General features: G+C 46.5%; 1 protein-coding gene across 2 annotated transcripts; it reads right to left on the reverse strand.

The window, feature by feature from the left end:
- Nucleotides 1-256: 256 nt before the first annotated feature.
- On the reverse strand, nucleotides 257-15,034 carry LOC106609988 (atrial natriuretic peptide receptor 1-like). 2 transcript variants are annotated; one of them, XR_006770763.1, is made up of 8 exons: nucleotides 13,863-15,034; nucleotides 13,323-13,533; nucleotides 12,964-13,147; nucleotides 12,452-12,717; nucleotides 12,225-12,363; nucleotides 3,048-3,202; nucleotides 2,438-2,573; nucleotides 257-2,193 (listed from the first exon to the last, which is right to left on the reverse strand). XR_006770763.1 is itself a non-coding variant. In XM_045722647.1 (8 exons), exons 5-8 carry the CDS (start codon nucleotides 12,218-12,220, stop codon nucleotides 1,044-1,046), a joined length of 405 nt encoding a protein of 134 aa, XP_045578603.1. In that variant the 5' UTR covers nucleotides 12,221-12,363; nucleotides 12,452-12,717; nucleotides 12,964-13,147; nucleotides 13,323-13,533; nucleotides 13,863-15,034; the 3' UTR covers nucleotides 257-1,043. The 2 variants fall into 2 exon arrangements, 1 of the variants encoding a protein (XP_045578603.1); XM_045722647.1 differs by having other exon boundaries at nucleotides 257-1,147; nucleotides 12,211-12,363.
- Between the last annotated feature and the right edge of the window lie 2,186 nt (nucleotides 15,035-17,220).

Here is a 17,220-nt window from a genome sequence, read left to right on the forward strand (position 1 = left end):
TCACAGTAGTACAGTGTACCATTCTCTTTCTCTCTCTCTCTCTCTCTCTCTCTCTCTCTCTCTCTCCGTGTGTGTACCTGTAGAGAAGACAAACGATAAGTGTCCCGGTGGCCAAAAAAAACAGGAATGATTCCCACAGCTTCCCCTAGAGCAATCCTCCTCTCTGCAACACAAATATGCAAATACACTGTAGCATAAGCTTCGATAACAGGTCAACAATGCCAAATGGTACTACTCGAAATATGTGGTGGCATAGACTGTTTTCAAACAAACCTTTTATTAAACATTGATTTTATTGCATTTCATGACTCATTTGGAAGATAAATTTGCTCATCTTAACATAAACACCTGAATAGATAAAGGAGAAGTAAATCAATAATGTCCTGCATATCTATAATGTAGTAGATTACACGTTCTAATCTTTATCATCCCTTTAAGGGGATTCATTTATCAATACACGCACAAAAGTGTTATTTTCATAAACAGGTGGCCAAACAAAACTTTCTCATTTGCATTCTTGCATCTCTTCCACATGAATCCCGTCTTAACACTAATTAAAAAATATATATAATAAAGCCCAAACATCAATAAGTTCCACACATTCTTCTAGGGGCCATATGTACGAGTCCGTCTGCCAAAGCAAGCTAGAAGCAACGGCAAAGAAAACATTTTCGGACAATATACCAAATCCATCCAGAGAGAATTCCAGATAGAAAACAATTGATAACAAAGCATACAAACCTTGGTTACTTCTCAAATGGCACCCTATTCCCTTCACAGTGCACTACTTTTGACCAGGACTGTGTACGGAATAGGGTGCCATTTGTAACGTAACCCGTTACATAACCCCGGCTAAACCGTTATGAGGTCTACCTAGGTAGCTGAGGGGACTTTAATAAAACGGCATTAAAATAAGTAATATTTCAGTGGAGAATAAAATAACGATTTCCTTTCGTCCTGCAGGCATAAGTGAACAATTCAATGTGTAACTGTTTTTGGGAGTCAATTCTTGTTCTCTCTGGTTCTCTCTCTCTCTGCCACTGTCATTCTCCCTCTCTCTGACGCACTCCTTTCTCTTTCTCCCTCCCTCCTTGTGTTAATCTTGGGGGAGACAGTGCCGGCACCGGGGTTGATGGAGTTGGGTGACCTATGGTGTAGCCGGAGCAATCAGGTCCATACACAGCATATCAGAGAGCAGAGAAGTGGGACAGACAGCAACAGAACAGACACAGCTTTAGAGCATATATGGGGCTCTGGCCCCCCCTGTTGGTGTGGTAACACACTGCAAGTGCTGTCAAGTGACAATACTTATATGACATATGAGGACATACAAGCCTGGAGAGGACAGACCACAATGCCTGCTGCCTGCTGTTTTTCATCAAGTAAACAAATTAACTAATCAAATTAATGTATTTTGATGAATGAATAAAGATCAGAAATAAATTATGACTAAATAAATTATAAATGTATATCATGAGACCAATGATTTATATATACACTAGATTGCTAACAGGAGGTGATGTGTTGAAGCCACTTTGCCTCCATCTTGGCACTCCCCCAACATTGCAAAAAATATTTTTGGAAGCTATAGAAATGCATTTATTAATGTCTACATTCATTTTTGCCACATTTATTATATTACAGACACTTTAATGCATACCTTTAAATTATATTACGTGAGCTAAACATAAAAATAGAAACATATACACATTTTCCTTATTTAAAGTATATATTTTTTTATTTCTAATCATACTGTCCCCACAACAACATCAAAATACTTAAATACATTTTGTCCTTGAAACATTTAATTAAAATACTGTAGAATTCCATTAATTCCTATGGATGACTGTACCTACTGGGGCGTGCCAATATGGCCGACCGATGGCTTCAAAGCCTCTCATATCATCCGCAATCCAGGGTTTATATACATCATTGCATTAGACTGACAAAAAGTATTACCAGAAAGCATGGGACAAAACTTCACCAGCAGCTGCATTTTTGGTCATATCTACCTAACCCAAGCAGGTCTGTTAAGAGTCAGCTATCAACCCAACACAACATTATCATCTGAGTACTGCAGAGACTAAGTGGGGGTGTGTCCTTCGGTGGAGTCTTCCTCCCTCCTGGCCAGTAGGCTTGGACCCCCTCAACTGGCTCATAAGACTTATTTGTACCAAAGTAATTGGCGATAACCTACCAGGGGAGAAGATACCATGACCATCTATGGTTACTTAACATTTCTGGCACATTACAGGCTGTGTGTTGAACGCAGCGCATTTCAAGGATGTCAGTTACAGGAAGGAGGGCCAGGAAGTTGAAGTTTACAAGTGATTTTCCTTTTAAAAATGGTCTATGGATGTAGTTGCTGGCATGATCTTAACTTGCCATAGTAATCAAGATAACATACAGGTGAAATGAATAATACAAAATGGCTGACCTGTGAAGGTTCGGTTCCACATCTTGCGAGTTATGGTGAACCCATCGTATGGGTCTCCGTGTTCCGCCAGGGTTTCATTCAGAGCCTGAGCGTACAGCCATACAGAGTCATGGGCTATGGCTGCCAGGACCGACACCTGCCATTGGACAAACAGTTAAGAAACAGAGAGTTACATATACTGTATATACACTCTTATAAAAAAGGGTTCCAAAAGGATTCTTCGCTGTCCCAATAGGAGAACCCATTTTGTTTCCAGGTAGAACCCTTTCGGGTTCCAGGTAGAACGCTCTGTAGAAAGGGTTCTACATGGAACCAAAAAAGGTTCTTCAAAGGGTTCACCTACAGGAACAGCCGAAGCACTCTTTTAGGTTCTAGATTGCACCATTTTTTCTAAGAGTGTACAGTATATATACAGTTAAACATAGTAGCTAAGTACCTGGCCCGGGTTCTAAATAGTATTTGGAAATCGGTCAAATCTTTTAGCTGTGCTTAATTGAGCTTGCCTGGCACAATGGAACCAATGGAATAGTCCCAAAGGTACAAAGGCCACCCCATCTGGCACTCCGGACAGGGTCAATCGGCAGGTGTGTGTGTGTGTTTTATAGCACACCTTTTCGTTGGGTGCGTAGGCATAGCCAAAGTCCTCTCTGGATCTGCGGATGACGTCATTGGAGAAGTTCCAGTACCTCTGGTCGTTGGGTTTGTACAAAAAGAGTACAAACAGAGCCTGGTAGGCCTGCTTAGCCACGGAGTCATCCACATCTCCTACAACACATCAACACCATTCATTGATTCGTCCTAAGGTTATAAAATTCCAGTAGCATTCCCAAAATCCCCATGTAGTATTGTATTGTATGGTGCCAATTGGGACACACTACATGATTATTGCTTGGATTACTTTTGAATTCAAAAAGGTTTGCGAAAAAAATTGTTTGACACTTTTCTGTTTTCTCAATGACATTCAATTTAGAATTGAAAAAAGGTGCAAGTTTAAGTTTGATCCACCTGAGTGAGTCTCACCATAAGTCAGAGACCACTATGATGACACACCAAATATGTTTAATGGATCCTTTTTGTCTTCTTCTAATGCCTCTTAAAGCAATACAAAAGTAACAGAAAGTAATCAAATTATGTTACAGAATTTCAGGTAATCCAAAGGTTAAGTGATTGATTACAATTTTGGACAGGTAACTAGTAACTGTAATGGATTACATTTAGAAAGTAACCTGCCCAACCCTGAGATTGTTAATGTTTAATAAATGAAGTTGTTCAGGTTTACTTCCTCCTTGGGGCTACAGTGTAGCAGTCCCAACTGGGATGTTACATTGAATTTAATAGATTTCTCCAAGTGCAGTTTCAAACAATTCCCTTTATAAGAATGGTTGTTTTCTCATTTGTCTTATTTCACAGGGGATTTGGGAAGTAAAATAGCCAAAAGGTTTATGAAAAACACAAGGTATATACAAAAGAAAAATATTTATATATTTTATTTTTATTGACAAAGGTCCCCTTATCTATGAACTGTGAGAAAACAGGATCGTGGGAAATGGCTTGAAGCTCCAACCAGGCTGAAAGCCAAAGGAGGCCTATCACTACTGCAAATAGACTCAACACCACTAGTCCGTATGAGAAATAAAGACAAATGATATCTGCTCAGCCTGAAGATGGAAGTTTAAGAAAAGAGTAGCTTCCTCTTAGAAAAACAGTTAAGTTTATATTGAGGACTGGACCCAAGTCAGTGTCGTAGCAATTACTCAGAAGTCAATGTTAAAACAACACTATAGCACGTAATTCATGGTGGCGATGTTCCAGTGAGAAACTGTGGATTAATAAACATCAATATTGAATTGTCACATTGGGTAGATAAGATTAAATTATAAGGGCCAGAGTCCCTGACCTACTCCTGGACCAAAAAGCACTGAGCACAAAATCTGGGTCAGTTAAACCCCTGTGGGGTTATACTTGAATCTTATCTCTAAAAAGAATGATCACACAATAAGGCCCTCTGGAAAGTTTCCCCTTCTATCCCACATGCACAAACGCACACTCCAGTTTTTTCCTATCCAACAGTTTCATCAGTAGGTTTGGTTAGACTCTAACCTTCCATCCCCTTTCAGTCTCACCTTTGACCTCTGACTCAATAATGACAATCTCACCCCCTTAACCCTAACCCCTGACACTAGTTGGTCATTAGTCAGATATCGGTCAGCCATTTACTCTCCGTCACTGTTGATATTGCATGTGTGCCTACAACTGCGTGAGTGAGGGCGAAAGCGTGAGAGCGAGTAATGTCTCAGTAGGCCTACCATAGAGAGGTGTTGATGTGGTTCTAGGTGACCTGCCATTACTATCAGGTCATGGACTGTTGCTTTGCTGCAGTGATTTATTGTCAACAAGATCATGACAGGCATTAGTGCTGGTGGCTGCTGAGCTAAATGGTGGAGATGGATAGAATTTTTTTTGCCAATGTCAGAACATACAGTTGAAGTCGGAAGTTTACATACACCTTAGCCAAATACATTTAAACTTCGTTTTTCACAATTCCTGATATTTAATCATCGTAAAAAAATGCCCTGTCTTAGGTCAGTTAGGATCACCACTTTATTTTAAGAATGTGAAATGTCAGAATAATAGTAGAGAGAATGATTTATTTCAGCTTTTATTTCTTTCATCACATTCCCAATGGGTCAGGTGCCCCAATTACTATTTTGTAGCATTGCCTTTAAATTGTTTAACTTGGGTCAAACGTTTCAGGTAGCCTTCCACAAGCTTCCCACAATAAGTTGGGTGAATTTTGGCCCATTCCTCCTGACAGAGCTGATGTAATTGAGTCAGGTTTGTAGGCCTCCTTGATCGCACACGCTTTTTCAGTTCTGCCCACAAATTTTCTATGCGATTGAGGTCAGGGCTTTGTGATGGCCACTCCAATACCTTGACTTTGTTGTCCTTATGCCATTTTGCCACAACTTTGGAAGTATGCTTGGGGTCATTGTCCATTTGGAAGACCCATTTGCGACCAAGCTTTAACTTCCTGACTGATGTCTTGAGATGTTGCTTCAATATATCCACATAATTGTTCTTCCTCATGATGTCATCTATTTTGTGAAGTGCACCAGTCCCTCCTGTAGCAAAGCACCCCCACAACTTGATGGTGCCACCCCCGTGCTTCACGGTTGGGATGGTGTTCTTCAACTTGCAAGCCTCCCCCTTTTCCCTCCAAACACAACGATGGTCATTATGGCCAAAAAGTTATATTTTTGTTTCATCAGACCAGAGGACATTTCTCCAAAAAGTACGATCTTTGCCCCCATGTGCAGTTGCAAACCGTAGTCTGGCTTTCTTATGGCGGTTTTGGAGCAGTAGCTTCTTCCTTGCTGAGTGGCCTTTCAGGTTGCGTCGATATAGGACTCGTTTTAATGAGAATATATAATTTTGTACCTGTTTCCGCCAGCATCTTCACAAGGTCCTTTGTTGTTGTTCTGGGATTGATTTGCACTTTTCGCACCAAAGTGTGTTCATCTCTAGGAGACAGAACGCATCTCCTTCCTGAACGGTATGATGGCTGTGTGGTCCCATGGTGTTTATACTTGCGTACTATTGTTTGTACAGATGAATATGGTATCTTCAGGCATTTGGAAATTGCTCCCAAGGATGAACCAGACTTGGCGGATTTCTTTTGATTTTCCCATGATGTCAAGCAAAGAGGCACTGAGTTTGAAGGTAGGCCTGGAAATGCGTCCAAAGGTACACCTCCAATTGATGTCAATTAGCCTATCAGAAGCTTCTAAAGCCATGACATAATTTTCTCGAATTTTCCAAGCTGTATAAAGGCGCAGTCAACTTAGTGTATGTAAACTTCTGACCCACTGGAATTGTGACACAGTGAGTTATAAGTGAAATAATCTGTCTGTAAACAATTGTTGGAAAAATTACTTGTGTCATGCACAAAGTAGATGTCCTAACCGACTTGCCAAAACTATAGTTTGTTAAGAAGAAATTTGTGGAGTAGTTGACAAACTAGTTTTAAAGACTCCAACCTAAGTGTATGTAAACTTCCGACTTCAACTGTAGCATGACATAACATGTCCTAACTTCAGGGCTCTACGCTAACTTTTTTCCCAAGGAGTACATGCGCTCCTAAATGAAAAAATGTAGGAGCACACAAAGAAATTTAGGAGCACAGTGAAAAATGCAATACAGAGTTTATTAACAAACAATTTATTACATACATATTTATACTGCATGTGTGAGTGTGAGTGCGTGTACTAAGGGACACACATCTGTGGAACAGCACATACTACCAAAATCACCCGTTGACCCCTGCCTACTAGACTCAAAGGATATCAGTTGTCCAGCTGCTTTTGTATGTTGGCCGTCTGGCACACTTAGAGGTCAGCCAGCGGTCCATGGCAGGAGTTGGATCGAATTCCTTGACAGAAGGCCCCTCCAGACTGATCCTCATCAGGTCTTCGGTGGTGGAGACCCCAAGGCAGCTTCTTGTCGAATTATTAATCCGGTTCTGCGCAGAGAAGCCTAGCTCACACTGGGCGGCTGAAATCTGAGGCACCAGCATAAGCTGCACACAAGTCCAGCATGTTCTAGGGAAAAGGTTATATCTTTAATTTCATTTAAGTTAATGGTAAGAGTTTATCTAAACCGGGCGACGTCACCGGTCTTCTAGCCATCGCCGATCCACCTTTCATTTGTTTTGTCTTGTTTACATTTCCCTCATTACTTGTTGTGTATTTAACCCTCTGTTCCCCCCCATGTCTGTGTGTGAAATTGTTTATTGTCGAGGTTGGCACGCTTCCGGCTGGTTAGCGCCAGATTTTGTTTTATTACCCGTGCTTTGTGGCAGCCGGTACTTTGTACTTGGGTTTTGTCCTTTGTGCTGCCTTACTTGTTCTTTGGGCATTTGTTTTGGTGACGCGGTTGCGTTCTGTTCAGATGATTGCCTAAGTAAAGTGCTTTGTCCACTCATCTCTGCTCTATTGCGCCTGACATCCATGCATCAGCGACACTCACCCCTTGACAGAATTTCACACCCACAATATGGAGTCAGCAGGAGCAGGTGCCCCAGGTATAGGGGTCGAGGACCGCGTCCGGGAGCACGCGGCAATGCTCCACCATCTCGCCGCCGCCATGGACCGTGTTGTCCAAACCATGGACCACTGGGAGAGACAGGGAGTTCCTCGGGCACCTCCACCAGCACAACCAGGGTCTCCACTACTCGCCCCACCTTTACCCGGTCCCAGTGGGATTCGTCTCGACCTTCCCCGGGAGTACGACGGGACGGCTCTGCACTGCCAGGGTTTCCTGTTGCAGCTGGATCTCTACCTGGCAACCGTCCACCCGGCTCCTTCGGGCCATGAGAAGGTGTCCGCCCTCGTCTCGTGCCTCTCGGGGAAAGCCCTGGAGTGGGCCAACGCCGTGTGGGGAGAAGGAGATGCGGCGTTGGACCATTTCGAGGATTTCACCCGCCGCTTACGGGCAGTCTTCGACCACCGCCCGAGGGTAGACCGGCGGGTGAACGCCTCTTCCATCTGAGGCAGGGGACGAGGAGCGCCCAGGAATTTGATGGACTTTCGGACCCTGGCCGCCGGCGCGGGATGGAACATGAGGACCCTGATCGAGCATGATCGCTGCAGTTTGCTCGAGGACGTCCGTCGAGAGTTGGCCTGCAGGGACACCACCCTCACATTCGAACAGCTGGTGGACCTGTCCATTCAGCTGGATAACCTGCTGGCTACCCGCGGACGTCCAGAGTGGGGTCTGTCGGTTCCATCCCCCAGCACCACCGCTCCGATGCCCATGGAGCTGGGAGGTGCTGCACTCAGGGAGACCGGAGGAGGATCCGTCTCATGCACCATCTGTGGCCGCAGAGGTCACACTGTCGGTCGGTGCCGGGTTGGTCCCTCTGGGAGTCGAGGCAGCAGGCAGGGCACTCTGGCGTCACCCCAGGTGAGAAGGTGCCATTCTCACCCAGAGCCCTCTGTTGCACACATTTTTGTTTGTTACTTTTCCTGAGTTTTCCCCGCATTCCCAGCATAAGGCGCTCATCGATTCAGGCGCTGCTGGGAATTTTATAGACAGATCATTCGCCCATAGTTTAGGGATCCCCATCGTTCCAGTGGCTATGCCCTTCCCAGTTCACGCCTTAGACAGTCGACCATTAGGGTCAGGGTTGATTAGCGAGGCCACTGCTCCTCTGGGGATGGTGAAGCAGGGGGGGGTCACACGGAGAGAATCAGTCTCTTCCACATTGACTCTCCTGCATTTCCTGTGGTGCTAGGCATACCCTGGTTAACTTGTCATGACCCCACTGTTTCATGGCAACGGAGGCCTCTCACATGGTGGTCGTGAGAGTGCTCGGGGAGGTGTTTAGGGGTTTCCATTGGTGCTACTACGGTGGAAAGTCCAGACCAGGTCTCCATCGTTCGCATTACCCCCGAATATGCCGATTTGGCTCTCGCCTTCTCCAAAAGAAGGCGACTCAATTACCACCCCATCGACGGGGGGGATTGTGCGATAAATCTCCTGGTAGGCGCCGCACTTCCCAGGAGTCACGTGTATCCCCTGTCACAGGCGGAGACAGGGAGGGGCAGGTTGTGGAAACATATGTCTCCGAATCCCTGTGTCAGGGGTACATTCGGTCCTCCACTTCACCCGCCTCCTCGAGTTTATTTTTTGTGAAGGAGGGAGGTCTGCGCCCGTGTATTGGCTATCGAGGCCTAAATCAGATCACTGTGAGGTACAGTTACCCGCTACCTCTTATCACCACTGCGATTGAATCAATGCACAGGGTGCGCTTCTTCACCAAACTAGATCTCAGGAGCACTTACAACCTGGTGCGTATCCTGGTGCGTATCCTGGAGGGAGAATAGTGGAAGACGGCGTTCAGTACGACCTCAGGGCATTATGAGTACTTCGTCATGCCGTACGGGTTGATGAATGCTCCATCAGTCTTCCAAGCCTTTGTAGACAAGATTTTCAGGGACCTGCACGGGCAGGGTGTAGTGGTGTATATTGATGACATTTTGATATACTCCGCTGCACGCGCCGAGCATGTGTCCCTGGTGCGCAGTGTACTTGGTCGACTGTTGGAGCATGACCTGTACGTCAAGGCTGAGAAATGACTGTTCTTCCAACAGTACGTTTCCTTCCTAGGGTACCGCATTTCCACCTCAGGGGTGGAGATGGAGAGTGACCGCATTTCAGCCGTGCGTAATTGGCCGACTCCCACCACGGTAAAGGAGGTGCAGCGGTTTCTAGGGTTTGCCAATTACTACCAGAGGTTTATCCGGGGTTTTGGTCAAGTAGTGGTTCCCTTTACCTAACTGCTGAAGGGGGGACCGGTACGTTTGCAGTGGTCGGCTGAGGCGGACAGGGCTTTTGGTCACCTGAGGGCTCTGTTTACCTCAGCTCCCGTGCTGGCCCATCCGGATCCCTCTTTGGCATTCATAGTGGAGGTGGACGCATCCGAGGCTGGGATAGGAGCCATGCTCTCTCAGCGCTCGGGTACGCCACCGAAGCTCCGCCCCTGTGCCTTCTCGAGAAAGCTCAGCTCGGCGGAGCGAAACTATGACGTTGGGGACCGGGAGCTGTTGGCTGTCATCAAGGCCTTGAAGGCATGGAGGCATTGGCTTGAGGGGGCTAAACACCCTTTTCTCATCTGGACTGACCATCGCAATCTGGAGTACATCCAGGCAGCGAGAAGACTGAACCCTCGCCAGGCAAGGCGGGCCATGTTTTTCACCCGTTCTATTTTCACCCTTTCTTACAGACCAGGTTCCCAGAACGTGAAGGCAGATCCACTGTCCCGGCTGTATGACACAGAGGAGCGGCCCATGGATCCCACCCCCATACTCCCGGCCTCCTGCCTGGTGGCGCCGGTAGTGTGGGAGCAGGACGCGGAAATTGAGCAGGCGCTACGTGCAGAACCCGCTCCCCTCCAGTGTCCCACTGGGCGACTGTACGTTCCGTCTGCTGTCCGTGACCGGCTGATCTACTGAGCCCACACATCATCCTCCTCTGGTCATCCAGGCATCGGTCAGACGGCGCGCTGTCTGAGTGGGAAGCACTGGTCGCCCACTTTGGCTAAGGACGTGAGGGTTTATGTTTGCTCCTGCTCAGTGTGCGCCCAGTGTAAGGCTCCTAGGCACCTGCCCAGAGGTAAGCTACACCCCTTACCCGTTCCACAACAGCCATGGTCGCACTTGTCGATCGATTTCCTTACAGATCTCCCCCCATCACAGGGAAACACCACGATCCTAGTTGTTGTGGATCGTTCCTATAAGTCCTGCCGTCTCCTTCCTCTGCCCGGTCTCCCTACGGCCCTACAGACTGCGGAGGCCATGTTTACGCACGTCTTCCGGCACTACGGGGTGCCTGAGGATATAGTGTCTGATCGGGGTTCCCAGTTCACTTCGAGGGTCTGGAGGGCGTTCATGGCACATCTGGGGGTCTCGATAAGACTTACCTCGGATTTTCACCCCGAGAGTAATGGGCAGGAGGAGAGAGTGAACCAGGATGTGGGTAGGTTTCTGCGGTCTTATTGCCAGGACTGGCCGGGGGAGTGGGCGGCGTTTGTGCTCTGGGCCGAGATGGCTCAGAACTCGCTTCGCCACTCCTCCACTAACCTCTCCCCCTTCCAGTGCGTACTGGGGTATCAGCCGGTTCTGGCGCCGTAGCATCAGAGTCAGACTGAGGCTCCTGCGGTGGACGACTGGTTCAGGCGCCCGGAGGAGACATGGGACGCCGCCGATGTTCACCTCCAGCGGATCGTGCTGCGCCAGAAAGCCAGCGGAGACCATCACTGCAGTGAGGCCCCGGTGCGACCGGGTCTGGCTCTCGACCCGAAACCTGCCCCTCCGCCTGCCCTGCCGGAAGCTGGGACCGCGGTTTGTGGGGCCATTTAAAGTCCTGAGGAGACTGAACGAGGTGAGTTACAGGTTACAGCTTCCCCCTGATTACCGTATTAACCCCTCGTTCCATGTGTCTCTCCTCAGGCCGGTGGTGGCTGGCCCGCTCCAGGAGTCTGAGGTGCAGGAGGTTCCTCCGCCACCTCTGGACATCGAGGGGGTCTCGGCGTTATCCGTTCGCGCCATACTGGATTCGAGGCGTCGGGCGAGGGGCCTTCAGTACCTCGTGGACTGGGAGGGGTACGGTCCTGAGGAGAGATGCTGGGTCCCGGTGGAGGACGTGTTGGACCCTTCAATGCTGCGGGAGTTCCACCGTCTCCGTCCGGATCTCCCTGAACCTCGCCCTCTGGGTCGTCCCTGAGGCCGGTGTCGGCGCGCTGCTGGAGCCGGGCGTCAAGGGGGGGTGTACTGTCACGACTTCCGTCGAAGTCGGTTTCTCTCCTCGTTCGAGCGGCGTTCGGCGGTCGATGTCACTGGTCTTCTAGCCATCGCTGATCCACCTTTCATTTTCCATTTGTTTTGTCTTGTTTTCCCACACACCTGGTTTACATTTCCCTCATTACTTGTTGTGTATTTAACTCTCTGTTCCCCCCATATCTGTGTGTGAAATTGTTTATTGTCGAGGTTGGCACGCTTCCGGCTGGTTAGCGCCGGGTTTTGTTTTATTACCCGTGCTTTGTGGCAGCCGGTACTTTGTACTTGGGTTTTGTCCTTTGTGCTGCCTTACTTGTTCTTTGGGCATTTGTTTTTGTGACGCGGTTGCGTTCTGTTCAGATGATTGCCTAAGTAAAGTGCTTTATCCACTCATCTCTGCTCTCCTGCGCCTGACTTCCATGCACCAGCTACACTCACCCCTTGACATCTACCTTGTATTCGTGCCTGTAGGGGTCCTTTGTCAACATGGTCTCCCACAGGCCACTGTAGGACTTATCCTTGAAATTGTGGCTGACCAGGATTTTCAGCCCCTGCCACTCATCCTGGATTGCAGCCATGTTGCACCCCGATCTGCAGGATTGAACAGAGCAAGTGAGTTTGCAGATATGCAAACATAACATTGTCTCATATGGCAATGCAGTGTCAAATAAATTGTTACCTCTCTAGAGGCTCCTTGAAATGCCTCATTAGGTATGCCACACCATCATCGCCAAAGGTGAGAAGGCTGGCCTGGTCTTCTGGCCATGTGTCAGGGTTTAGCACTCTGAAAGACCACTGGGGTCTGGACACCTCATCTTTCAGCAAACCACCAAACCTGGCTTTGAGATCATCCACGCCGATGTTGATGGCCGCCTCCATGTGCTGCTTCAGCTGGGGATTGGTGAGGTCCGTGAAGCCTTTCAGATTCCCCTTCAGTGTTATTCCCTTTAACAGAAATAACGCACGCACACACACACACAGAGAGACACACACACACACCAACACACAATGAAATTTGCCTGTCTCCCATAAAAAATAAATTTAAGACTTCTCCACTGCATTTCGCTCCTTATCCTCAAATTGTTCTATTGGGCAACGAATACATTGATTCTCACACTGAGAATCTGTCTTAATCATCGATTTTAATCATCGATTTCTCTTACATCCTAACAAGCTCTCATCCTAACACACCTGGAATCACCCTGCTGCTGAGCAAGCATGGTCTGGATCTTCTCCAGCATGCCTCCTGCCTTTGCCCTAAGCTTTAGTGCTTCCAGTCTGGTCATGGTCTTCCTCAACTCTGGTGTGGCTTGGGGGAGGATCAGGTCATTCCTTTGCAGGGTGAGGCTAAGTGAGGATAGCTCCTCAAACATGTCTGAAAGAAAATAGCAGAATACACAAAAGTGTGCATTCTCCATATCCCGCTTTATCTGTTAAGTAGTGAGTAAATAAACTGTCACCTGTAAATGACTTGATTCTGAAAGTTAATTTGAGTCTTGAACCTATTTTTTAAAACTTGTGTGGTATTACATTTCCTGTGTAAAACTGACCTTCTTTGCCTGCCCTTGAACTTCCGCTGTTGTCGATGCTACGGCCAGGTACTCCATGTACTGCAGAACAACGGAGTACTGGCCTTCGTCAGTTGCAAGGTCCTTGTCTTGTCCATGCCGTAGGAACACTTTGAGGGCTCTGTGGACATGGGGGATCCAGTGAGTTCCCTTGACGCTAGACGGTGTGCAAATATCCACACCGAGCTCTTGCCTGAGAACATAGAGCTCCCGTTAGGAATTTCCGCTGAAGTGATACGTCTTCCATATCAGATTCAGAAGATCGTACATGACAGACACCTTTGGCTCTTTCTTCTGAATGGTCAATATTGCCAGCTCTAGTCTGTGAAAGTCAGAACAGAATCTTCCTAACAATTCACCGTCTCCTTCCCCCCGTCTCTTGTGCCAACAGAAAACAATAATTCAGTGGTATTTACCATTCCAGCACTTATCGCACACACACACAGTATTGTTCAACATTCTCTGCAAGCAAATAAAACTAAATCATAGGTTTGTAACAAATACATTCTCTATGTGACATACAGTGGATTGGGATAATATGCCCCCCTGCCTCTCTCTGCAGGTGGGCAATCACTCCCCCACGGTAGCCCATGTTCACGGAGGCACCATCTGCCCCGAAGGAGATGCACTACTTCATCCATGACTCTCCATCCTCCTCTGGGCAAACAGCACGAAATGTGGCCTTGGTGGCATCCAAAACACCTCGAATGACAACACAAAAAAACAATTATACAAAAGTACTTCTGACAAACTAAATTATCTCCATTATGAATAATGATTCAACTTTACACAAGAATAAAGCCTATAAAGACGAACAACTTACCAATGGCATGAGAGTTCAAGGGTCTGTTGTCCGACCAGGAGATTGACTGGCTTCCCATCCTCCAACAAGCATACGTAGACAATCTCGCATTCGGTGTTAGATATATCAGTGTCTCCGTCTATTAGAACGGCAAGATACTATGCGGCTTTCAGCTTCGCTGACAGGCTCTCTCTCCTAATGTCAGCAATTTGACCGATCATCTCCTCACATCTTACATCATTGTCGTATGTGGGATTAATTTCAACTACGTTTTTTTGGTGGAGTCTGATAAGCGGCCCAAATTTGACGAAAGGTTCTTCTTCCGCAATGAAGTATGCGATGTTTATCTTTATTTTCAGCTGCCTCCTCTTCTCCTCCTCAGACAGCAGCACCTGCCTCCTCAAGGCTGCTGACACCGTGCCTGATGGTTTCTCCTGTCTCAACAGGTACAGATCTCTGCACTGGATGCCACCGCGAGATGTTATCTCTTTTCAGATGCGGGTTTCCTGACACGAAGGAGGAGTTGCCCGCCAGTTTCTGCCCTCTACAATATTTGCAGAACATGACGTTGTTTTCGAACTCTAGCCAGGGAACATTTTGAGCCAATTCGCATTGAATCTATATATTCTCCCTCCACCGGCTACAGTGGATGTTGAAGTGCCAGCGGGGGTCACGGTAGCTTCACTAACGTTGTTCTCAGCATCCCTAACGTTAACCTCTCTGGGCTAGGTGGGACGAAATCGTCCCACCTACGCAACAGCCAGTGTAATCCCGTGGCGCGATTTTCAAATACCTTAGAAATGCTATTACTTCAATTTCTCAAACATATGACTATTTTACACCATTTTAAAGACAAGACTCTCGTTAATCTAACCACACTGTCCGATTTCAAAAAGGCTTTACAACGAAAGCAAAACATTAGATTATGTCAGCAGAGTACCCAGCCAGAAATAATCAGACACCCATTTTTCAAGCTAGCATATAATGTCACAAAAACCCAGAAGACAGCTAAATGCAGCACTAACCTTTGATGATCTTCATCAGATGACACACCTAGGACATTATGTTATACAATACATGCATGTTTTGTTCAATCAAGTTCATATTTATATCAAAAACCAGCTTTTTACATTAGCATGTGACGTTCAGAACTAGCATACCCCCCGCAAACCTCCGGTGAATTTACTAAATTACTCACGATAAACGTTCACAAAAAACATAACAATTATTTTAAGAATTATAGATACAGAACTCCTTTGTGCAATCGAGGTGTCCGATTTTAAAATATATTTTCGGTGAAAGCACATTTTGCAATATTCTGAGTACATAGCCCAGCCATCACGGCTAGCTATTTAGACACCCACCAAGTTTAGCCCTGACCAAACTCCGATTTACTATTACAAAAGTTTGATTACCTTTGATGTTCTTCGTCAGAATGCACTCCCAGGACTGCTACTTCAATAACAAATGTTGGTTTGGTCCAAAATAATCCATCGTTATATCCAAATAGCGGCGTTTTGTTCGTGCGTTCAAGACACTATCCGAAGTGTAAATAAGGGTCACGAGCATGGCGCAATTCGTGACAAAACATTTCTAAGTATTCCATTACCGTACTTCGAAGCATGTCAACCGCTGTTTAAAATCCATTTTTATGCCATTTTTCTCGTAAAAAAGCGATAATATTCCGACCGGGAATCTGCGTTTAGGTAAACAGATGAAAGAAAACAAGGCATGGGGTCGACGCGGGCACGCGCCTGAGTCTCACAGTACTGTAACAAGCCACTACCCAAACGCGCTACTTTTTTTCAGCCAGAGCCTGCAAAGCCACGATTCAGCTTTTTACCGCCTTCTGAGAGCCCATGGGAGCCGTAGGAAGTGTCACGTAACAGCAGAGATCCTCTGTAATGGATAGAGATAATCAAGAAGGGCAAGAAATTGTCAGACAGGCCACTTCCTGCATGGAATCTTCTCAGGTTTTGGCCTGCCATATGAGTTCTGTTATACTCACAGACACCATTCAAACAGTTTTAGAAACTTTAGGGTATTTTCTATCCAAAGCCAATAATTATATGCATATTCTAGTTACTGGGCAGGAGTAGTAACCAGATTAAATCGGGTACGTTTTTTATCCAGCCGTGTCAATACTGCCCCCTAGCCCTAACAGGTTAACCGCCATGTCAACATTAGCCGCCTCAGGTAAACCTTGTGAAGAGGCTTCATTAGTTGAACCTTGTGAATCCCCCTCGCCGGATTCCTCTTTCTCCTCGTCTGTTTTTCGCTTAAAATAAAATGGGCTTCATTTTTAGCGATGTCTGCACGTTAACTTATAGCCTATACCGATACTATTTTCCAGTGTTGTTCACCATTCTCTCTCTGAATGGACTGCGTCATCACAGAAAACTCTAATGTGGTTGGCGCATGCCGCTTGTGGAATGCGGGACTTGTAGTTTTTAAACAATTAGCAGCGGGGAAAAAATTTATTACGAAAGGTTGTAATCTTTACTCGCACACTGTGCTCGTAAATCATTTTTTCGGTTCGCACATATCTATTTTTAGGGGCAAATGCGAGTGAAGTACTCGCACTGTAGAGCTCTGAACTTGTTAGGTTCATATTCGGCATCCCAGGGGGAACCTGGGTCCGGGATTGTAATCATTTTGGCATGTAAAATATGCATTTTTACATTGAATCCAAGGATTTTGCATTGGAGGGTTCCCTTTCCCGTTTCTACCACTGGTCATAGTCTAGGCTGGTGATTAACTGTTCTGTAACAGATGGAAAAACTGCTGGGACTACCATACACTTGAATCCCATATACAGTACATAATACTATGCAGTAGATGGCAGTCATATCCTTTGTAAACTCTAGGCAAATAGAATCAAACTCTGGGCCTGTATTCATAAAGTGTCTCACATTAGGAGTGTTGATCTGGGATCAGATCGCTCGGTCTGTGTAATATTGTTTGTGATCTTAAAGGCAAAACTGATCCTAAATCAGCAGCCCTATCCTCGTCACCAAGCTTAGGACTCTGGATCTGAACATCTGGACTTCCTGACAAGCCGACCCCAGGTGGTGAGAG

This window comes from Salmo salar, chromosome ssa08 (genome assembly GCF_905237065.1).
Source record: "Salmo salar chromosome ssa08, Ssal_v3.1, whole genome shotgun sequence".
In the NCBI taxonomy this organism is placed as follows: domain Eukaryota; kingdom Metazoa; phylum Chordata; class Actinopteri; order Salmoniformes; family Salmonidae; genus Salmo; species Salmo salar.